At 42.7% G+C, this 24,723-nt stretch overlaps 1 protein-coding gene across 6 annotated transcripts in view; it reads left to right on the plus strand.

Moving 5' to 3' along the window:
- The window catches only part of SMCHD1 (structural maintenance of chromosomes flexible hinge domain containing 1), a 172,604-nt gene that overhangs the window by 129,483 nt on the left and 18,398 nt on the right, over positions 1-24,723 (plus strand). For all 6 annotated transcript variants that reach the window (XR_013345168.1, XR_013345169.1, XM_077810407.1 and 3 more), the window contains 9 exons: positions 3,202-3,289; positions 3,775-3,906; positions 13,827-13,979; positions 18,601-18,727; positions 18,925-19,044; positions 20,694-20,779; positions 21,826-21,948; positions 22,198-22,388; positions 23,232-23,341. Coding sequence is in view for 4 of the 6 variants with exons in the window: in XM_077810407.1 (XP_077666533.1) it covers positions 3,202-3,289; positions 3,775-3,906; positions 13,827-13,979; positions 18,601-18,727; positions 18,925-19,044; positions 20,694-20,779; positions 21,826-21,948; positions 22,198-22,388; positions 23,232-23,341 (1,130 nt within the window). In the remaining 2 variants the exon portion in view is untranslated. The remainder of the gene's footprint in view (positions 1-3,201; positions 3,290-3,774; positions 3,907-13,826; positions 13,980-18,600; positions 18,728-18,924; positions 19,045-20,693; positions 20,780-21,825; positions 21,949-22,197; positions 22,389-23,231; positions 23,342-24,723) is intronic.

Here is a 24,723-nt window from a genome sequence, read left to right on the forward strand (position 1 = left end):
TCAAATTTGCAAATGAACTGAAGCTCAGCAGTTTCTCTTTGAAGTCTGGTCCTGAAGTTTTTTTGCTGCAGGATGGCTACCTTTAAATCTGCTACTGTGCGTCCAGGGAGATTGAAGTGTTCTCCTACAGGTTTTTGTACATTGCCATTCCTAGTATCTGATTTGTGTCCATTTATCCTTTTATGTAGGGACTGTCCAGTTTGGCCGATGTACAGAGCAGAGGGACATTGCTGGCACATGATGGTGTAGATTACATTGGTGGACGTGCAGGTGAATGAACCGGTGATGGTGTGGTTGATCTGGTTAGGTCCTGTGATGGTGTTGCTGGTGTAGATACATGGGCAGAGTTGGCATCGAGGTTTGTTGCATGGATTGGTTCCTGAGTTAGTTACTATGGTGTGGTGTGTCGTTGGTGAGAATATGCTTCAGGTTGGCGGGTTGTCTGTGGGCGAGGACTGGGTTGCCTCACAAGGCCTGTGAAAGTGAGGGATCATTGTCCAGGATGGGTTGTAGATCACTGATGATGCGTTGGAGAGGTTTTAGCTGAAGACTGTATGTGATGGCCAGTGGAGTTCTGTTGGTTTCTTTCTTGGGCTTGTCTCGCAGCAGAAGGCTTCTGGGTACATGTCTGGCTCTGTTGATCTGTTTCCTTATTTCCTCTTGCGGCTATCGTAGTTTTGAGAATGCTTGGTGAAGATCTTGTAGGTGTTGGTCTCTGTCTGAGGGGTTGGAGCAAGTGCGGTTGTACCTCAGCGCTTGGCTGTAGACAATGGATCGTGTGGTGTGTCCGGGATGGAAGCTGGAGGCATGAAGGCAGGCATAGCGGTCGGTGGGTTTTCAGTATAGGGTGGTGTTAACGTGACCGTCACTTATTTGCACCGTGGTGTCCAGGAGGTGGACCTCCTCTGTAGATTGGTCCAGGCTGAGGTTGATGGTGGGGTGGAAGCTGTTGAAATCGAGGTGGAATTCTTCCAGGATTTCCTTCCCAGGGGTCCAGGTGATGAAGATGTCATCAATGTAGCATAGGTAGAGAAGGGGTGTGAGTGGATGAGAGCTGAGGAAGTGTTGTTCCAGGTCAGCCATAAAAATGTTGGCATATTGTGGGGCCATGCGGGTGCCCATAGCGGTGCCCCTGATCTGGAGGTATATATTGTCACTAAATTTGAAATAATTGTGCATGAGGATAAAGTCACAGAGCTCAGCAACCAGTTGTGCTGTGGCATCATCAGGGATACTGTTCCTGACAGCTTGTATTCCATCTGTGTGTGGGATGTTTGTGTATAGAGCCTCTACATCCATGGTGGCGAGGATTGTGTTTTCTGGAAGATCAACAATGCATTGTAGTTTTCTCAGGAAATCAGTGGTGTCGCGGAGATAGCTGGGAGTGCTGGTGGCGTAGGGTCTGAGTAGAGAGTCCACATATCCGGACAGTCCTTCTGACAAAGTGGGTATTCACCCACGAAAGCTTATGCTCCAATACGTCTGTTAGTCTGTAAGGTGCCACAGGACTCTGTCGCTTTTACAGATCCAGACTAACATGGCTACTACTCTGATACCTGACACCATGCAAGGCACCTTCTACACATCTCAAGAAATAATCCTACCATCCTTTTGTTCACCCCCAAAGTACAATAAAAACATTGTGGCACATTCTAGACATGTGCAGATCACGAAGAATCTACTTGAAATTAAGTATTCCAGGAAATCGTATTTCTTTTCCTATGAAATGAAGAGGAGACCGTATCCAAATAATCATTAGCAAGATAGCTAAAACATTGCATAGTGGAAGCTTCAAATAGAAGGCTTCAAATCAATCAATTCAAGAGGGCATCGTAGATCACTGTACCAGTGTCCAAATCATGAGTGGAGACTGCTTGCATCTCCGGATCAGATTTGTTAGTAACAATGTGTCATTATAGACCATGTTCTTTAAGTGCAACAAACTAGACACTCTTCCATGTGCTGTAAGTGGTACCCCGTGTTAGGCCAAATTCCTGTTCTAACTTTCCCTCAGTTTTGATTCTGATATTACTCATTCTTTGCATACTGAAAACTAGTGATGATGATATGAGGCAGAACGTAAATTTTTATTTCCTGTTTATCGTCTTTCTGTGATTAAGTTCTACACAAGTCCAAACCATCCACCTTTATAAATTGTAAATTTAATAATTGAATCTGGATTTCTATTGAAGTTGAAAGAATCGTATTAAGTGTTCAATGAAAGTTAGGGTTTTTTGTACACATACGTTTTCTTATATATTATTCCAATGCCTTTGAGAGAATTCATCTAAATAGTACAGGAAGGAGTTGTGATCAGGCTGACAAATTTCTAAATAGCGTGGATTACCCACAGATTCATTGCGGAGAGGAGAAAGACCAATTCTGTAAACTCGTGGAGAGGCTAATCCCAGAGAGCCATATTGTGACACTGGTGTGCAGGAGTAAGATTTATCCTCTGTCTTTGTCACTTGTTAATGATCTCTGTGGGCTAGATTGAGCTGCAAGGCTCGGCAGTGAGTAAAGAGTGGCACATTCCTGTGCCACTCCAGATAGACACTTGTGATTCGGTACTGCCATTCCTTCTTCCTTGATCTTCATGCTACTGCTGTTGCCATTTTAAGTAGCAGCAGCCTATTGTTGTTTGTTTACAGTGTGATAGCTCCTGAAATATGCTAAGCATTTCAAGACACACAAGACATATATTTCTGGCTCAAGTGTGTACAGTCTTCTGAGTTGGTATTGCTACTAGCCCCAACCCCAGCTGATATATGAAGCAACCTGTGCAAGAAAGCAGGGCTTTTTGCTTATGAAATGGCAGCAGAAAAAGAGGAAATTAATCCAAGTGAAAGTAAATAAAGTAGTCCAAACCAATTTAAAAAATGTTCATCCATTCCATTATTAAATATAACTGATAACTTTCCAGGAAGTAGTTTAAAATGATGTGAATAAAATTATGGTTGTGACACAAGCTAACAGAACCCAGGAAATTCAGTGCCATTATGCAGTGAGGGGGGTACTTCCTCAGACAGGTTATCACAGGTTTTGTTCATAAAGTTGGGTAAAGAATGGAAGGATCCTTATGGAAAGTAAAGTACCCCATCAGTTTGCAGTAAGTGGTTAACAGGAATAGATAAAGATTTGATTTGCTGACCTTATTTGTAATGTCAACATTAAGATCACTATTTTTTTTAATTAACTTAGGGATAAAATGGTTCCAGAGAGAGTGGGAACTTACAGCATCCAGTTTGCTTTTGCGATTGATAAGACAAATATACTCAGCAGTGAACAGGTTTGCTTCTGTGATGAATTATATATAGTTAGGTGTATATATAGTAGGAAATAAAGTATGTGTATTCTTTACAGTAAATGAAAGATGACTGATTTTAATAACATTTGAATTACTATTACAATTGGCTGATTTCAAAATCCATAACTTTATTTTTGGTAAGAACAGACCTTGAACAGTTGATTATCAAATCATGTTTTTATTGGCCTTTTAAGTAGGCAGACATCTGCTGATAGACTTTTTACATTTTGATCTGTTGTGTCTTCATAAATACCTCCTGACTATTTCTGTTAAAATATAAAATATAACATTTTTTTAAACTGTGTAATTTGTAAACTAGTAATACTTGTTATGGCCCTTTGAGTTGATGATTAAGTTTTAAGAACATATTTTAGCCTGTACATTGTATTTGTTTCAGTATTGTTGGGCAGCCTACATATTATAGATGAAATTTCAGTTAACTGTGTTGTTCCTCTTACTTTCTTAAGATTATAATTGAAGTGGTACCTAATGATCCAGTGCAGTTGCTACCAGAATCTCCACCAGCTACTCCTGTAGTTTCAAATGTTCGAACTGTTGCCAGCCGGACTCTGATCAAGGATTTATGGCTCCATATAAAGGTAATGTTGTTTTGCTGCAAAGCAGTAGTTGGAGCAATAAATAAAGGATAGTTAAAAATGTGATGTATTTTGCTCATAAAAATTATCATTACCTTTAACTGTAAAATGTTGGATAAGTAGATCAATATCATTGGATGCAGCTGTTCAAAACTCAGAACTGTTTAAAAAACATTTTTAAAAAAAACTTGCTGTCTACATTACAAAATAAAAAATTGGATTGCTTTTTTTCCAAAAAGTATGAACATAGAAATTACATTACATGCTGTTATTTCCTTTACTATTTCTGTAGACTTGAATTTGTAAGTTGTTGACAACAGGTGGTGCTACTACCCCTGAAACGGATCTTTACTGGCTCCCAGTGGAGCAGATTACTGTCATACCAGTGAACAAGGTCCACAGCAATTATCTTCAATACACAGTAGTTTATTGAGAAAGAATTACACAAGCGGTAAAGGGTTACATCAAGCACATAATTCCTATGTTAGACATTAAGAGCTATACATTAAGACCTGTACATTCCTCTTAATGAGTGTCTCTTTTACAAACATGCCTCGTGCTAGTCTCATGCAGTTCCTGCTTGGCAAACGGAGAAGGCGGTTACCAATTTTATAGATGGCTTCTTCCTTCCAGGTCTGTTCTTCTCAGCCCTCCGATCTGTCTGAGATTCCCTCAAGACAAGGCCTTGGCTGCCTTGAGACCCCTCTAGTTCACAGTCGTACTCGAGCCTAACAGCTTTGCTTCTTCAAGTGTCAGTTAAGGAATCCCAGTCACAGTAATTTACTTTGCTTGATTCTTATACTCTTTTTCCTCAAAGCAGTCACATGTCTTAAAAGCATTCCCAGTGGGCGTGTGGTTATTAATTTAGTATTTTAGAAGGAGCTAGGGGGATGGTACCGAACGAAACTCCTCAATCATTCACTCTGGCTCTCTGCATGGTGTCCTTGCTGTAAGGTCACTATAACCAGGTCGACCTGTGTTCCATGCTGGAACTTTATACATGTCATAATTACTTTTGCATGGGCCCATATTTGCAAACTAATAGGTTCAATATCGATTTCACACGCAGACTTTGCTAGTCCTTTATCAAATCTGCTTCTGTTTAAAGGGGACCCTCCTCCCAGGATCCTCTGCAGCCCTTCAGCCATGTCAAGTTATGTTCACACCATTTATTCAGTATGTCCACACTAATTTGGCACCATCCCAACATAGGTCTTCTACTTTTATTCCTTTATATTCAAGATGGTGAGAAACTCGCACCTTAAACTGTTAATCCTACAAGTTACTCTGGTGTAGAGTGTAACTCTGAAAGTAAGCCACATGCTCTAGATGGTGCACTCACACCCCTCTTCTCCCGCTACCCCCCAAAAAAAGAAAAGAGAACCAGATTATTACAAGAGCCACAGAAGGTGAGCTCTTCCATGATTGCTCTTTGTTCTGCTGGGGGAAAGATTTGAACATCTTGTTATCATTCCCTCGCATCAGCCAAGACACACTTGGAGGCATCTTAACAAGGATGGATCAGTCCTTGGAATTCTGAAAAAAACAGATTGTCCTTGCCGATCAAGGACTCACAGGATGGAAGTCTAGAAATCTTCCTGAACCTACAGATGAAGTCCAATTCTAAAGGAAAAAAAACATGAGTCCCATCCCAGCTTCTTAAGAGGGTTAATCGTGTTACTTGGCAACTCTGACTCCTTCTGAAGAAAAATCTAAAGAGCTCTTTTAGAGATGTTCCCTTTCATTTCCTCTCCAATTAAGTCACGTTGTGATGAGTCTACCATCGCCTTCCTCCTTCCCTCCTCCCTTGCAGGAAAAATCCAAAACGGAATAACTAGAAAAGTCAATCCTCTGGGAATCACAAGTCACCACCCTCTTGTCCTCTTCCCTGTCCCCCTCACCCCGCCCAAATCTTCCAACCCCCCCACAAGGACAAGAGAACCAAGAAGACTGAAAAATAAAATCAGGAAAAAAAGCCAGAAATCACCACAGATTTTCATCTCCTTCAGTAAGTTCTAGTTCTTCTTCAAGTGCTTGTTCACATCCATTCCACATTAGGTGTGCACGTGTTGCGTGCACGAGCGTCGGAAACTTTTCCCCTTAGCGGCTCTTATCAGGCTAGTGAGGCCCCCCCCGACTGGCGCCACTGTACCGTGCATATATACCCCTGCTGCCCAACCCCCTCCAGTTCCTTCTTACTGTCTGTGACGGCGCTGGAACAACCTCTCTCTTGTATGAGAGCAGTCCCTTAGCCTTTCTCTTGTAGATAAAAAGGGTTTTTTTCTTTCTCTCCTGCTGGTAATAGCTCACCTTACCTTATAGCTCTCGTTACAGGGTGTATGGGAACACCCATTGTTTCATGTTCTCTGTGTATATAAAATCTCCCCACCATATTTTCCACTGCATGCGTCCGATGAAGTGAGTTGTAGCTCACGAAAGCTTATGCTCAAATAAATTTGCTAGCCTCTAAGGTTCCACAAGTACTCCTGTTCTTTTTGCGGATACAGACTAACACAGCTGCTACTCTGAAATCTGTTGTCAGTTAGTTAGCATACACTTTGTTGTGGACACTTAAGTGATTAGGTGCTTGGAGGCTTCCAACGCCCGCCGCGGGCCCACGGGTTTAAGGCTTGTGCCACATGCCGCAAGCCTATGCTAGTTAGTGACCCCCATCGGCTCGTGTCTACGTTATCTGGGGGAAGAACATCAGACTGAGCGGTGTAAGATTTGCAAGGCATTCAAGTCAAGAACAAAAAAAGAAAAAGACTTCCGTTTAAAGCAGTTGTTGATGGAAGCCACATTACAGCCACCGGGCCCGGAGTGCCCAACACCGGCTCCAGCTTCCTCAGTATATAGTGCCCCCGGACCCGTCAGGAGACCCGGCACCGGCTAAACACCGAAATCTGTCGGCCCCAGAGCACGAGACTAGGTCCCGGCACCGCTCATCCTCCCCGGTGCGGCCCATGGTGCAGCCAAAAGGAAGGCACGGACGTTCCCCGCAGAGGAGGCCGGCTCCTTCCAAGGCCCCGAGCACTGATAAGAGTGGAAAGGCCACTGTACCGGTGCCGGCACTGGCAGCTCCAGCGCCACAAGTCCCACCGAGCCCAGGCCTAAGTGAGCTCAGTATGGACGATGGGCTTGAGAACTTAATGGATCAGCCCTCCACGCCTGGCACCTTTGAGGCGGCAAAGGACCACATTGAGCTGTCGGCGACGAGCCCCCTCCCGTACAGGGAGAATCCTCCGGCACCCATGCCACGGGTGCCGTTGAGGGGTAAGCTGGCAGTGGTGTGCCGTTCGAGGACACCGTCCCAGCACCGCTCCTGGAGTTGGTCCCGGTCAAGCTCCACGTCTGTGGACTCCCAGTTACCTGCGGCTCAGAAGGAAGTCGCGGTACCGGGAGTGGATCGCACGAGGAATTAACGGACGAGGTATGATCCCCGGCACCGATTAGAGACCGGCACCGGGAGGAGTCGAGACAGCCCTCACTGGAGGACTCCCGCAGGTGCCGATCCCAGTCCCGAGAACGCCGGTCCCAGTCCAGATCCCGTTCCCAGGGATATCGGTACCAGTCTTGCTCCCATTCCGTTAGGAGCCGCTCATCAACCTCCTGCCGGCACAGATCGTCGGCACCGCTGTGGCCTTCATGGTTGGTGTCACCGCAGTCCGGCGCCAACTCCGGCTCTTACAGTCACTTGCACCATTCTCTGGACAGCAAGGACCCTCAGATGAGGTGGCACCTACAATGGGGGCTGCCAGGTCATTGGCCCTTCTGTACTCCTTGGGCCTATCAACAGCACCAAGGGGCCCCATCCAGGGCGAGCTACTCGGTGCAGCGATCCTGGTCCCCACACCGACGCCTGACAGCGCCGGAAGCCACATTATCTGGGCCTCCAGCGTCCCCCAGGGGAAACCAGAGAGAACAGCACCGAGTCCGGTGCCGTCCTGAAGTCTCCCGCCCCAGCACGAGTCAGAGGCCCCTCCCGCGGGTGAAGGAGAGCAGGAAGACCAGCCAGAGGGGGCTGAGCAGCTGCTAACCTCTTCATCATTCCTGGATGAGGCGGTGGCGGGAACAGTGGTGTCCAGCCTCCACCCATAGACCACAGAGCCCACCAGGAGCTACTGCGTAGGGTTGCCCAGAACTTGGGGCTGCAGGTCGAGGAGACGGTTGAGCAGGAGAACCCCATGGTGGACATTTTGAGCCCCGAAGGTCCATCTAGAATAGCGCTTCCACTCATTAAGACCATCCAATCGAATTATAAGACTATATGGCAGACCCTGGCCTCCAGCGCTCCAACGGCCAAGAGTGTGGAGCGCAAGTACTTTGCCCCATCAAAGGGCTGCGAATTCCTATTTTGCCACCCAAGTCCGTGCTCCCTGGTGGTCTCGGCGGTGAACAAAAAGGAGCGCCATGGTCAACAGGCCCCGGCACCTAAGGACAAGGAGGCAAAACACCTGGACCTTTTTGGCAGAAAGGTGTACCCATCGGGGGGCCTTCAGATGAGGATTGCTAACCAGCAGGCCATCCTCAACAGGCATAATTTTAATTCCTGGGCAACGGTGGGGAAGTTTAAGGACAACCTCCTGCAAGGTTCCCAACGAGTTTACGGCCCTGGTGGATGAGGGTAAGGCAGTGGCTAAGACCTCTCTCCAGGCCTCCCTGGTTTCAGCAGACATGGCGGCCAGAACAGTCGCATCGAGGGTGGTCATGAGGTGCTCGGCATGACTGCAGGAGTCAGGCCTGCCGCCTGAGGTCCAGAGTACACTCCAGGACCTCCCCTTTGAAGGGTGTGGGCTCTTTTCGCACCAGACAGATGCAAGGCTGCATAGCCTCAAGGACTCGAGGGCTACACTTAAGTCGCTGGGTATGCACACCCCGGTGATGCAGAGGAAGCCCTTTAAGCCACAGCCTCCCCCTCAGCATCAGCACCAGCCTCATCACAGGCACGAGCCTTACCATAGGCGAGGCAGGGATAATAGGTGACGGCGCAATAATAACAATAATAATGCTCCGGGCCAGAACCAAGGTCAGCACAAATCCCAGCCGGATACTAAGCCAGGCTTTTGAAGGTGCACTCGAGGACAGTGAACCAGACCAGTCACCGGATCTGTCCCCTTGTTTCCTGAACCGCCTGGCCCGTTTCTCCCATACGTGGTCCAGCATTACGTTGGACCGTTGGGTCTTACGCACGGTACGGAATGGGTACTCGCTGCAATTCTCTTCCCTCCCTCCCTCCCACCCCCCTTCCCTGTCCCTCTTCAGGGACCCCTCTCATGAGCATCTCCTAGAGAAGGAGGTTCACTCACTGCTACAAGCGGGGGCGGTGGAGGCTGTGCCGGCTGTGCCGCACGGCCTAAGGTGGAAAGGTTTCTACTCCCAGTACTTCCTCATCCCCAAGGCCAAAGGGGGCCTTCGTCCTGTTTTAGACCTGCGAAAGCTCAACAAGTTCCTGGTCAAGGCGCGGTTCTGCATGGTCTCTCTGAGCACCATCATCCCTTCCCTGGATCCAGGAGGCTGGTATGCTGCCATCGACATGAAGGACGCATACTGTCATATCGCCATCCACCCAGCTCATTGGTGGTTCTGGCACTTCACCAGGGGCCAAGAGCATTACCAGTTTGCGGTTCTCCCGTTTGGTCTAGCTGCGGCGCGGCCCCACGGGTGTTCATGAAATGTATGGCGGTCGTGGCAGCCTTCTTACGGAGGCAGAGGGTCTGGGTTTACCCGTACCTCGACAATTGGCTCTTGGTTGATCTATCTGGAGCGGAAGGGCAGGGCCACATGGAGGTGGCCCTGAGATTGTTTTGTGAGCTGAGGCTCCTGGTCAATGTCCCCACCCAGGCAGGGACTCCCTGGACTTGGAACTGACAGCCCCAACAGACATGCTGGACTCCCTGCAGTGGTGGCAGTCCCAGCCTGTGGTTTGCGAAGGCATCGCCTTTGCTACCCCACAGCTGGACCTGATGCTGGTGACAGACGCCTCAGACCACGGATTGGGAGCTCACCTGGGGGACCTCAGGACTCGGGGCTTGTGGTCCAGAGCAGAGTGGTCGCTCCATATCAGTGTGAAGGAGCTCAGGGTGGTTCGTCTAGCCTGCCAGACCTTTCACGTCACTCTGAGTGGTCACAACGTGACAATTCTGACAGACAACACTACCACCATGTTTTATAAAAACAAGCGGGGCAGGGCCCGTTCCTTGCCGCTCTGTCTTAAGGCTCTCCTACTCTGGGACTTTTGTATAGCCTCTCCTTGAGGCATCCTATCTCCTGGGGGTTCAAAACGAGCTGGCAGACTGCCTCAGCAGATCGTATCGCATGCACAAGTGGACGCTCAGAGCAGACGTCTTGCTTTCGCTCTTCTGCAGGTGGGAGTTTACCTGGGTATACCTGTTTGCCACCAGCTGAGGGCTCTCACCTCTGAGCCACCATATATAGTGTTTTACAAGGATAAGGTTCAGCTCCGACCGTATATAGTGTTTCACAAGGATAAGGTGCAGCTCCGATCGCACCCCAAGTTCCTCCCTAAGGTGGTCTCGCAATTCCATTTGGGCCAGGACATTTGTCTGCCAGTGTTTTTTTTCCAAAACCCCATACGGACCCGAGTCACCGCAGCCTACACACCCTGGATGTCCGTCGAGCACTGGCGTTCTATTTGGAGCACACCAAACCCTTTCTTAAATCTGTGCAGCTGATCGTGGCCATAGCTGAGAAGATGAAAGGCCTCCCGGTGTCGGCACAGGGGATCTCGTATTGGATAACAAGCTGCATCGGGGGCTGCTATGAGCTTGTAGGTGTTCCGGCCCCAGCAGTCACAGCCCACTCGACTAGGGCGCAAGCGACTTCCACTGCTTTCCTGGCACAGGTCCCGATCCAGGAGATCTGAGAGTGGTGGCTACTGTGTTAAGATAGAATATTAGAAAGTAGGACTAGAAGGGACCTCAGTAGGCCATCTATTCCAGCCCCCGCACTGAGGCAGGACCAAGTAACCCAGGCCATCCCTGACAAGTGTTTTGCCTAACCAGTTCTTAAAAACCTTCAATATCAGGCAATCCATAACCTCCCTTGGAAGCCTATTCTAGTGCTTAACTATCCTTAACGATTTTCCTAATATCTAACCTACATTTCCTGTGCTGCAGATTAAGCCCATTATTTTTTGTCCTACCTTCAGTGGATATGAAAAACAATTGATCACTGTCCTCTTTATAACAAGCCTTTCATAAATTAGAAGATCCTTTTCAGGTTTCCTCTCAGTATTCTTTTCTCAAAACTAAAAATGCCAAGTTGTTTTTTTTAACCTTTCCTCATAAGTCATGTTTTCTAAGTGTAGCAGGGCCCACTTTGCTCCTGTCTCTGCTCTGTTCCAAAAGCCACTCAGAGACTCTGGGGCTGAGCAGTCACCGGTCCAGTTTATTTACAGTACCACCACCTCACCATATACAGCTTGGGGATTTCAGCCTTAAGGATTTCTCAGGCCTCTGCATCCAGGAGGGAAAAGCTACTGCTCTCCTTCCAGTCTCTGGCTTTCCTCTGGCTTCCTTCCTCTGGGCCTGTTTGTAGCCCCGGGCCAATGAGGTTGTCAGCTGTTTCCCATTTGCCAATCAGGTGCAGGTTTCTCTAGCCAGCTCCAGTTTACGTCCCTCAGTTGGAACTGGCATGACAGAGGGCTGGCTCAGGAGCTCCTGCCCAACACCCTTCACACTAAACTTTATCATTTTGTTGCTCTCTTCTGAGTTCTCTCCAAATTGTCCAAAATGTGGGGCCCAGAACTGGCCCTGGTACTTCTACTGAGGCATCACCAGTGCTGAGCAGAGCAAGATGATTACCTCCCATATCTTACATATGACATTCCTGTAAATACACCCCAAAATATTAGCATTGTTGACTTGTATTTAATTTGTGGTCCATTGTAACCCCCATATCCTCTTCTGGAGTACTACCAGCTAGCCAGTTATTCTCCATTTTGTATTTGTGCATTTGATTTTTCTAGGCCTAACTGTGGTGCTTGCACTTGTCTTTATTGAGTTTCATCTTGTTGATTTCAGACCAATTTTCCAATATGTTCAGGTCATTTCAAATTCTAATGCTATCATCCAAAGTGCTTGCAATCCCTTCCACCGCGGTGTCATCTGCAAATTTTGTAACTGTGCTCTCCACTCCATTATCCAAGTAATTAATGAATAGTAGCAGATGCAGGACAGACCCCTGTGGCATCCCACTAGATATGTCCTCCCACTACTCTGAGTATGGTCTTTCAACAAGTTGTGCACCCACCTTATAGATCCTGCCAGAGAAAGCATATGCACAGACTAAAGCCAATAATAAATATCTCCCATCCAAAATGAAAACCTTCAGAGGTCATGAGGGTGGAGTGGGGAACTCCTGAAAATAGTTAATTAGCGAGTCTTGAGATTGTGCAGGCCCCAGAATGGAAGAAATGTGTCTTTGTGATCTCCACTGTTGATACAGTGGTGACATCCTTACCAGAGGATAATGGATAATTCCTGTTAAGAGGGATGTTTTTTCCAGAGATCCTGTAGACAGGAAGATAGAAGCCACCCTGAGAAAGAACTTCAGAGCCTTTTCAGAGCCCTAGTGGCAACCAAATGCTTTGCTAGAGTGTCAGTAAGTGATGTAATGTCCTAAAAATATTCAGTGCCCACAACCATGGCAAATTCTGTCCATACTAAAGAAGATATTCCTAACTATAACATTAGTGATGAAGTGTTCCAGGGATTCCATGATCCTTGCTGTGAGACCAATGTCAACCAGTTCAGTGGTCAGATGCCAACTTTAGCTTTACATTCGGTCAGTAGATGACTTCTACAAAACAAATTTGAGTACCATTACTACTATTTCAAGTGATTATCCACATATTTCACTTCTGGTGCACATGTATACCATAAATGTGAGATCAGATTCTTTTAAGCTAGTAGCGTCTGTTGGTGCTGCCTCTCCATCCTTGATGTGCTCATGGTTCCAACCCAAGGACATAAAAGGCTGAGTCGAACAACCATCCCTCAGTTCCTTCTTACTGCCCATTGCAACAAGACAGAACCCCCGCAGCATCTGTTTACTTTGCACACCATGCAATCTCTTGTTAGCTAGTAAGTGTAGATAGTGTATTTACTAGTTTGTTTACATGCCTTGGCCAAAAAAATTAAAAACCTTTATAATGAGTTAGGGAATACTCCCAATTCCGGAACTCTCACCAATATGGCTAAAACAATTCCCTGGGATTTAAAACTTGCCCCTTTTGTGATGCTGCTGTTCCACTCGATGTCCATTCTAGGTGCCTGTTTTTCCTTGGTGAGGGTTATCCCTGATAAATGCTCTGTTTATCTTTCTCCAAATGAACCCAGAAAGCTCTCTCTACTGGAATGTTCAATGAAGGCGTCTTCAGATCCAGGAGTGAAAAATCCTGTCAAGCCTGAATAGAAACTTTTGGCTAGTGCTCCTGTGAGCTGCAGTTCTACTCTCCAAGGATCACTGCTTTTACCTAGAACTTTACATAACAAAAACTAGCAGAGTTTCAAACTAGAAGAGTTTGAAAGGTTGTGTAACAGGACCACCTGGTGATTCCTTCTATAACAACATTCACCCTAAATCAAGGGTTCCAAAACTGGATTGCGCCTTCAGCGGATGGAGTCGTGGCAGTCCCTGGTGCGTGGAGGACAGCACTTTGTTCCGTGCAGTGTGACCTCACTCATGCTGTGCTCATGAGATCAAGCTGTACGGAGGATGTAATTTTGCTCTATAAAATGGCATCTTCAGATGATGTCTGGGGTCTTAAGAGGAAATAATTCATTAAAATGCGGTCATGCTGGCAAAGAGTTTGCGGGGGGAAGTTTGCTGTCCTAAATATTCAGTGCAAGTCTTATTCATGACCTACACAAATTCATTTTTGTTTTTTCTTTTTTATTAAGGATGAATACAACAACAGTACAGGAAATAATTTGGTTGGCAAGATAATAGCTGTAATTAAGAGTTCCAGTGAAGAAGATACAGAGATCCCAGTCTTTCAGGGGAAAGTTAAAACAATTGAGTTTCCATTTAACAGAGGATCTGCTGAAATTGTTGTAAGTGTTTTAATCACAATGAAAAATGCATTTTTATTTGAGGGTAACATTTCAGTCATTTTAATTAAATATTTTTAATGGAATTCCTTGTTTTTTTCCATATATTCATAGATTTTAAAGCTAAAAGGGACCATGAGACTATCTAATCTGACTTCCTGTATATCAGAGGCCATCAGATATCACTGTTATCTGTGTATTGAGCCCAATAAGTTGCTTTGACTAAAGCAGTTTGTCTAGTAAAGCATCCATTCTTGATTTGAAGACATCAAGAATCCACCACTTGCCTTGGTAGTTTGTTCCAATGGTCTGTTATACTCATTATTCAGAATTTGTGCTTTATTTCCAATTTGAATTTGTCTGGTTTCAGTTTCTAGCCGTTAGTTCTTATTACGCCTTTCTCCACTAGATAAGAGCGCTTTTGTACCTGGTATTTTCCCCTCATGAAGATTACATATGCACTGTAATCAATTCACCTCTCAGACTTCTTTTTGATAAGCTAAACATATTGAGGTCTTCTTGAAATGTAGAAAAGGAATTTGTGAGTGACAGCACAAGAAGTATATTACGCTCTTAGTCCTATAATAGTTTTTCTTTTATACTGAGCAATTTATTTAAAACTTTTCAGTGGGAAGGGGGGAAGTTACTTAATTTCATGGAGTGCCATTCTCGAGGAAAATGCTGGATAGTGCTTCACACTAGCTTCTGGAAGCAGAAATAAAAAAAAGTCTCTCTCCAACCACTAGCACTTGGCCTCAGAGAGCCAGTTTGGCAGCCAAACTCCATTCTTCTGCCTCAACAGCAGAACTGACAGTGTTGCAGTCTCCCTCTGGTTATGCTATGAACCTTCTTTCTTTCCTGGTTATCTTTCCCTGGTTTTCAGCTGTCCTGCTTGTTTTTTTCATTCTGGCATGGTAAGATCCTACTGCTTTGGACAGGAACTCCTGTTGTACCCCTCTCTCCCTTGAGGGAATGAGGGAGTACTTCTGTAGTGACCATCTTCAGCGACCCTTGTATGTCTTCTCCTTCCAGTAGCAGGTCGACTTGTAAAGGTATATCTGCATTGCCAGGTGAAGATGTGATTATAACATGGTTTGGCTTACCCCGTGTTAGCTTTAATGTAGCTAGCACAGGTAACAATAGCCGAATGGTGGCACGGACTTCAGCACAGGCTAGCAATCAGAATACCAGCCCTCGAGGGCATGTTTACACTGCAGCTGGGAGCTTACCTGCCAGCCCAGATAGACTTGTTTGTGCTAGCTTAGCTAAAAATAACCGTGGATGTGGTGGAACTCGCAGCAACTCAGACTAGCCCATCTCACTCCTGGGACCAAGCTTGGATGGCTAGCCCAAACTGCTGCAATTGCTGCAGCATCTATACTACAGTTTTTAAAGTGCTAGCAAGTCTGTCTACCTGGGCTGAGAGGCATGGTCCGGAATGCAGTGTAGACATACCTTTGAGGGCTGATACTCTGATTGCTAGTCTGTGTTGAAGTCCATGCCTCCACATCTGTCCTATTATTGTTACCCATTAAAGCTAACACAGGTATGCCTATCCATGCTACAATCATACCTTTACTTGGCAACGTAAACATAGCCGAATAACCACCAGTGCTCCCATTTATAGTATCTGAGAGCCTTTTGGTTTCATATAACTTAATGTATATGAGTAGACCTACCAAACTCAATGGGTCTATTCATGTGCATTAAGTATTTGCAGGATTGAGGTCTTTGTTAGTTATGAAGCAGCTTTTTACTTTTTATTCAACTATAATTTTGCCTCAGAAATTCAGGGATATTCTTAAATTTTGACAGCATTCCATAGAATCATAGAATATCAGGGTTGGAAGGGACCTCAGGAGGTCATCTAGTCCAACCCCCTTCTCAAAGCAGGACCAATCCCCGACTAAATAATCCCAGCCAGGGCTTTGTCAAGCCTGACCTTAAAAATTTCTAAGGAAAGAGATTCCACCACCTCCCTAAGTAACGCATTCCAGTGTTTCACCACCCTCATAGTGAAAAAGTTTTTCCTAATATCCAACCTAAATCTCCCCCACTGCAACTTGAGACCATTACTCCTTGTTCTGTCATCTGCTACCACTAAGAACAGTCTAGAGCCATCCTCTTTGGAACCCCCTTTCAGATAGTTGAAAGCAGCTATCAAATCCCCCCTCATTCTTCTCTTCTGAAGACGAAACATCCCCAGTTCCCTCAGCCTCTCCTCATAAGTCATGTGTTCCAGTCCCCTAATCATTTTTGTTGCCCTCCGCTGGACTCTTCCCAATTTTTCCACATCCTTCTTGTAGTGTGGGGCCCAAAACTGGACACACTACTCCAGATGAGGCCTCACCAGTGTCGAATAGAGGGGAACGATCATGTCCCTCGATCTGCTGGCAATGCCCCTACTTATACATTCCAAAATGGCATTGGCCTTCTTGACAACAAGGGCACACTATTGACTCATATCCAACTTCCCATCCACTGTAACCCCTAGGTCCCTTTCTGCAGAACTGCTGCCAAGCCATTCGGTCCCTAGTCTGTAGTGGTGCATTGGATTCTTCCGTCCTACGTGCAGGACTCTGCACTTGTCCTTGTTGAACCTCATCAGATTTCTTTTGGCCCAATCCTCCAATTTGTCTAGGTCCGTCTGTATCCTATCCCTACCCTCCAGCGTATCTACCACTCCTCCCAGTTTAGTGTCATCTGCAAACTTGCTGAGGGTGCAATCCACACCATCCTCCAGATCATTTATGAAGATATTGAACAAAACTGGCCCCAGGACCGACCCCTGGGGCACTCCGCTTGATACTGGCTGCCAGCTAGACATGGAGCCATTGATCACTACCTGTTGAGCCCCACAATCTAGCCAGCTTTCTGTCCACCTTATAGTCCATTCATCCAGCCCATACTTCTTTAACTTGCTGGCAAGAATACTGTGAGAGACCGTGTCAAAAGCCTTGCTAAAGTCAAGGAAAAACACGTCCACTGCTTTCCCCTCATCCACAGAGCCAGTTATCTCATCATAGAGGGCAATTAGATTAGTCAGGCATGACTTGCCCTTGGTGAATCCATGCTAACTGTTCCTGATTACTTTCCTCTCCTCTAAGTGCTTCAGAACTGATTCCTTGAGGACCTGCTCCATGATTTTTCCAGGGACTGAGGTGAGGCTGACTGGCCTGTAGTTCCCAGGATCCTCCTTCTTCCCTTTTTTAAAGATGGGCGCTACACTAGCCTTTTTCCAGTCATCTGGGACCTCCCCCGATCGCCATGAGTTTTCAAAGATAATGGCCAATGGCTCTGCAATCACATCCGCCAACTCCTTTAGCACTCGCGGATGCAACACATCCGGCCCCATGGACTTGTGCTCATCCAGCTTTTCTAAATAGTCCTGAACCACTTCTTTCTCCACAGAGGGCTGGTCACCTCCTTCCATCTTGACTAGAAGTATAGCTAAGGGTAAGTACCAGTTAGCATCATGAAACTGATAATCACATAGGTTTTCACTGATATTTTGAGTTTTGTGAACATGGAGAAATGAGGGGAATGGGGAAACAATTTTGATCTATAATATCTGTAACAGAACTTAAATTATGACTTACTAGAATTTTTGTTTCTTAGTAGTTGCTGACCAAATATGTATTTGCAATATCTTTTTGAAAGTCACTGAATTTCTCTAAAGGTTGTGTTGTTTTATTTCTTCTTGTATTGGCAACCTCTAAAAAGTGGCTTTCTTGGTTGGTTACGTAGAAATCTCTCCGCGTTAATAATGGAGTTCAACATTAGGTTTATTGTGATCATCACCTATATAAAGCTTGAGAAAGATGCTATGTATGTGCCGTTATTTAAGTTTCACCCAAACTAATTTTACTTTTATATCATTCTTGATGGTTGTGGTAATTGCTACATTAAACAGTAGGGAAAAATGAGGGTTTTAATAAGAAATTATTGAGAAATAGGATGGTCTAAAAATATAGTTTTTGGAAACGGGTTAATTTTCATCTTAGAGAAAGTGCCCTTTAATAATAAAATGACTTCTCTATCTGTTAGAACTTTGTTAACACTTTGTTCATTCACTTGGGACCTACTGTCTATTTCCATAGTAACAGCGGCAACTTTAACTCAGCATTGGGAGATAGGCACTTTTGTTACCTGGGTTTATATATTTGGCCTCATTTCCCATTGTGTTTGCATTGTTTTCACATGATACAAATGCACTCTAATACTTCCAGGAAAATTTTACTTATGGGAGAGAGTATAAGGTATATTTTTTATAAATGTTTGATCTTACTGAATTCTACAACTACAATTCTTTAACAAAGTACAATTCTTTGTTTTTAACAAAGTAAAACTGATATTTTAGTCCTTAAACTTAAGGTATAGAGTGTTTTAATCTTCAAATTTTTATTAAGAAAAGAAATTATAAATATTGTTAATTAAAGATAAAAGATAGTTATTGATAAATTTCAAAGTCAGTATTTAAAACATTATCCATATTTTATAAATAGTACTTAGTCAGCCATATGAGATTTGACTAGGAAAAATTCACAAGTCAAGTTTTATTTGTTGTGATACATTTGTGCATATTATATGATGTATACATATGTGTGTATATTTGTTTCTACAGAATCTAGTACTGGCAGAAAACAGCCCTGGAAGAGATAGCACTGAATATATTCTTGAATTTGAGGCAGACTTACCAGCTTTGGCAAAACCTCTGGAACCATACCGTCTATCATTTATGTTTTACAATGGTGAGTTTCAAAAGTAGCTTCAAAATACTTCTCATTCCTAAAGTTTGACTTTTATTTCACCCCCAGAAAAATCCATGTTGGTTTTGGGCATCTTTTTCTCTACATCAAGCTATGTGACATTTATTATGTACTTCTGTTAGTATTGTTAACTGAATGTTGCTGTGTTTAAAAAAAAATCTATAATTTTATTTATTTAGATTTTAAGAAACAGCAGCAGATGACAATGCTTACAAGAAAGAGAGACGAACTATCTAAGTCAATAGCTGCATACAGAAATATGTTTGATACCACTGAGCAGCTTGTTACTGAAATGAAATGTAAGTCATGTCATTTACATATATACCTGAAAAATAAAAAAAAAAATATGTTTCGCAGGAAGGAAACTAGCTTTTTCCTGTTATCATTTTGATATTAAAGAAAGTGGAACTATCAAAATAAACTGTAAAATTTGTCTCCTCATTTTTTAATTTTAGAAAAAAGTAGTGTTTGTTGCATTGGGAGAAAAGCATCTGGTTATTTGAGTAGGTGTACGCATAAAAAGTCTAGCAGTTATCTTGACATGAGGCAAAATTTCTTAGGCCAAAGTTTTCTAACATGGGTGTCTAAAGATGGGCACTTAAGTCAGTGGCCTAATTTTCACAGCTTCTGAGCACTTTCATTTCTTCAGTGAGAGCTGTGGGTGCTCAGCTTGCTGAAAATCAGATTGCATATTTAGTTCCCTAAATATAAATGTAGGGACCTAACTTAAGGCCACCACTCCTAAAAGTGGATACCTAAAGTTTCATAATGTAATTTTTCTCCCCTCACCCTAGAGACCATAACACTCAAAAGTATGAATCCGGGTTGGTTGTATGTTTCTGTGTCCCTACAGCAGACATAGGGGCATACACAAAAAAAGATGCATATAAAAAAAGATTTTATAAAAAGAGGTAAAGGAAGAAGCTGTCAATTAGATATGTAGGGAAGGCTTACATGAAAGAGTAAGATAAGTACTCACACCTTCTTTTCAGCTGTTTGAAATGGGCCACCATGATTACCACAACAAAAGTGATTTTTCCTTCTGCTGATAATAGCCCACTTTAATTGAAGTGTCTTATTAGAATTGGTAAGGCAACCCCCATCTTTTCATGTACTCTATATATATGTCTTCCTACTGTATTTTCCACTCCATGCATCTGATGAAGTGGGTTTTAACCCACGAAAGCTTATGCCCCAAAAAATGTGTTAGTCTTTAAGGTGCCACAAGGACTCTTTGTTTTTGCTGATACAGACTAACATGGCTACCACTCTGAAAAGTATACTTATACACTTTTGGTTATTCTTAAACTTACTTTGTTTGCATCAGCCTTCTTATTGACCCAAATGTTTCATTTGTTTTATATGCCACATATTTTGAACTCTTCCTCTCATTGTTAATTGCTAATATAAGACAAATGAAGAATATTGATAAATTATAAGAAACATTTGCTCTTTGCAGCACTAAGATCAGGGTTAAATTCCATAGGTATAGTTCTAATGTGGGCTCTCAATGCACAGCTGGGTTTTGAATACTTGTGGTAGAGGAACTTTTAGGAGCATTCTCAGATTTTAGACATTTCTGTCTAAGATAGGAGATCTGGACACGAGCTGTGCACTATGCACTATTTTTAAAAACATTTTTGTTTTGATTTGTTAGATTGAATGGAGAATAAGACAACAAAATTGTTGGGTTTACTACTTTGTTTTCAAAACTGTTTCAATATAATTGGGAAGCACTAATTTGAAGAGAAATTGTTTACGGTCTGGCCAAGTCCAGGAGCTCTTCTGATCAAATCTGAGGTGCGTCCAGTATACACTGGAAAGCACTTGTAATAGAAGTATCTCTGACTAGGGGAAGGAATACTCCTAGAAGAGAACTCATTGGTTAATACATTTACCATTCCACCATTACCTACCACGCTAAGTGTTGTTTATTAAATTGTTTCAGATCAGGTCCAGGAAGCTGAAACAAAACAGTCTCACCTGAAGAATGAATTGAAAAAGCATCAAATTGATATTCCGCAGACAAACATAGTATGGCCTTTTAATTTCCTTTTTAATTGTTTATTTCACAACAAGCAACATATTTAACACTGTACAAGTAAAGCCAACTGTCAGCTTGTGTTATATCAAAGAATCAATAAAATGTGTAATCCATACATACTTATCTACCAAACTTAAAAGTGTAAACTTGATGGGTCACTTATATGAAGTAGTGCCAAACTGTGCTTAATCCCTTACATAAAGCAAGCTTTCATTTACTGTTCTGTCAGTATGCCTGAACACTTATTTGAAGGGACCATTTCTGAAGGTGAGTAGTTCGCTGTGTCTGTCCAGATGCAGTCCTTGCTTCTCGGCAAAGACTATCAGTAGAACTGCCAGTTTTGAGGATTGCTATTTTATAATATTATACAGATAGTTATACATTTCACACATTATTGATCAAGGCTGAATTTAAATTAGTAATTTAGAGGTTCGGTACAATATCTCCCTTTATCAATTTCCCTGAAAGATCAGTTACTCTTTAAAGAATCTATTGAGACATCTTGCATTGGTAAAGTTTTGAGGTCATTATTGAAATAATTGAATATAGAAATGAAGGTTATAAATAATATATAATATTTCATCACAAACCAATACAATTAATTGTTTTTCTATGCATTCAACAGTCTGGCCAGTGGGTTTCCCTCTATTAGCGTAACCTTTAGGCAGAGAGCCTAATTGTAGTCTTCCAAAATTTTGTTCTCACAACCCAGCTACAATCCTTCCCTCTGTCTCTTGCACTTTCTTCAGTTTCTCTTATGTCTTGGCTTAAGGCAGGCACCTTCATTTCCTTAAGAAGCAATCAACCAGTCTGACAGATAGAAAAATGAAATAGGTACCTGAATTCTTTCAGCAAAAGGACCATAGTTGTGATGCCACCTCTTCTTCTCCTCTGACACCAACTAGAACAGAGCCATACTAAGTCTGGTCCAGATTGTTGTATGCTTCACAGCAGAAACCTGATTTACAGCTAGGTAAAATCTTTCTCTGCAAGATGAGATGATGTATAGGTGTTAACTTTCAGTCTTAATTTACAGTTGCAATACGTTGATTCTCTCATAAAACAAAAGATGTTGGAACAGGAAGGAGTAAAGAAATCTCCAAGAAGATCATGTACCCTTTCAAACTATCCCAAAGACAATCAGGATATTTTAGGAAAGGTGAGTTTTTTGTTAGTCCTTTTCACAACAATTTCATGGTGAAGAACTTCAAGCTGTTCAGTCAGTAAGCTCCTAAACAAGTTTCCAAGTAACCTCTGGAAAAGCAGCCTCCTGAAAGGGGTGCCAACAGCATCCCATCAAAATTACCCAGTTATTGTGATGAGCCTTCAATTGAAGAGGGATTGTGGTTAACAGAAAAAACATAAATGATCTTGTTTCCAACAAGTATTCTTTACTTCTGTTGTGCAGATTGCACATTTAGCACAGATTGAGGATGACAAAGCAGCGAAGGTCATCTCTTGGCATATGGCTAGTGATATGGACTGTGTAGTCACCCTAACTACTGCTGCTGCTCGTCGTATCTTTGATGAAACCCAGGGTCGACAGCAAGTCTTGCCTCTTGATTCTGTTTACAAGAAGACTCTCCCGGATTGGAACAGGTAAAGGAAAAAAATTTTGCTATTGTTTTCCTGGAAAACTTTTCCCTCACTATATATTTTTTTTTTAATTTTGTTTAACCTTTATATTAGCAAAGAATTCTGATTAGAAAATGTCTTCACAGTCATATTAACTAGCAGGAATGTAGCTTAAAATATTAAGTAATATCCCAGTTTTGTAAATTTAACTTTGTATTGTTACTTTCTATAGAAGCTTTTCTCTTATAGTACAGGAGACCATATATAACTCCTTTACAATAAACAAAACATTATTGGATAATGTTATGGTACATAGAATTAGGTATTTGGACTTTATCACTTAGTACTTTGAGATGGACTAAACCCTAACTTTTTCCGTTCAAATCATGAGCATGTTCCCGGAAATCATCTGTAGTCATTCAAATTACTATACTGATCCATTTCCTGGAAGGAGAAGATGCAATGTAGAATTTCAGGTTTCAGCTATGCCCCAAAAGGAAACTAAACTAATCAATTTAAATAGATAACGTTATATACATTTGCTTTTTAAACACACTTGTACTTAAGTATTTTTGGAGGGTGGGAGATAAAACAAAAAACATGATTTTTCAGCTGTTTGTAAAACAGTGTATCAAATCTGGCCTACACAGGACTGTTACAATCAAAAGTAACTCTTTACATCAGATCAATTATATATCACTAGGAATTTGGGTTTCCTCAGGTAATATGTATTAATGTTGGGAACTTCCAACTCCTGGTATTGAAGTGTTAATATGTAGATCAAGTACAGTTTCGTGTTTCTTATTAGTGTGTCAAAAACAATGGTAGAATAAAATGAAACATAATTTGTCTTTTTTTTTTAACCAGGACTCTACCTCACTTACGAAATGGAAGAAATCACTTCAGACCTATTGGAAACCCTGTCTTTGCCAGGGATTTGTTAACATTTCCAGAGAATGTAGAGCATTGTCAGATAGGTAAATGTCACTAAAGAAATATTATCTTAATTTATAAATGGAGGAGACACAGAAACCATACCAAAGCATATAGTGAGTGATCGCCATTAAAATCTTTACAATTTTGCCTTTTATCAAAGCGATCACATAACGTGTTTAAAGAGAGAATGACGTTAATGTTAATTTGAAAATGACAAGAATATTTTAACAATAACCACTATCACCAGTCTTCATTCTTGATTTTCATTCTCCTACTTTCTCTTCCATATGTTTAATTTTAAAACAAAAACTTCAGCATATCTCATAACCTCCCGTTTGTTTCAAAATAATTGGATTAAATCTTGATATATGTTTTTAAAATATTTCCCAAAGTACCATTTTACACTATTTGCTGTTCCTTGTCTTTTCAAAACTATGTAGGGAATCATATCACCTCAGACCAAGATACATCCTAGCTGGATTATACATAGTCATATGTGTGTGTTCGGTACCTGCATCCAAAAAGATTTTATCCTTCAACAATTTCACAATATTTTAAATATATTAACTTTCTCATCATACCTTTACTAGCAATATACTGTTTCAAACCGCTGCTTCTTTAAGCTTTTAAAGATCTACTCCAAAACTAAACATAATCTGATCTATTTTAGCACGTTACCAGTGTTGAAGCATTCCTCTCCAATGTTCATCAAAAACCAGTTTTCCTCCAAATCTTTTCCCAAAGTTATGCGTCTGCCTTCAGCATTCATTTGACTCAGATTCTACTTTTCATGAACATTCAAATGACAGACTGTTGCTTAGGGATTGGCAATAGTTTTCTGGTGTTGCAATATTACAATAAACATTTTCCAGTGTAGTCTTCCAAGGGAAGTAGTAGAAACCAAATTGCTTGAAACATACAACAGAAGACTGAACAAAGTTGGACACTTAAAAAATACTTTGTAGGGCATAGTCCTTTCCTGTCAGGGGAGTGGACTTGGGGAAAAAAAATCCATGGATCTTTGATTTCTGTGGTAATGTATGTTTCTAGCTATCTAGAGGATTAACCAATCAAGGGCGACATTAAAGAAGGACTAGAGAGAGCACTCCTGGAATAAGAGTTCTTTATATGAGTCTTCACAGCAGTTGTAATCAGTTGATCTGCTTAAATTAACGCAAGTGCAGTAACCTCACTTCTCTTCTGAAGATTTCAGGAGATAATGTTGGGGAAATATACTTCCAGATAAGTAATCTTTGAGTAGCGTCCTTATGGACGCTCCACTTCAGGTATGGCATTTTTTCTTCGATTGGAGATTTTCAGTAGCAGTGCCTGTTCAGCCCATGCATGCCTACACAGAGGCTATATAGGGCTGCATGGGCCAATTGTCCTCCGTTCCCTCTCAACCACCTGGACTGGAGATGGA

This window comes from Eretmochelys imbricata, chromosome 2 (genome assembly GCF_965152235.1).
Source record: "Eretmochelys imbricata isolate rEreImb1 chromosome 2, rEreImb1.hap1, whole genome shotgun sequence".
NCBI classification, from domain to species: domain Eukaryota; kingdom Metazoa; phylum Chordata; order Testudines; family Cheloniidae; genus Eretmochelys; species Eretmochelys imbricata.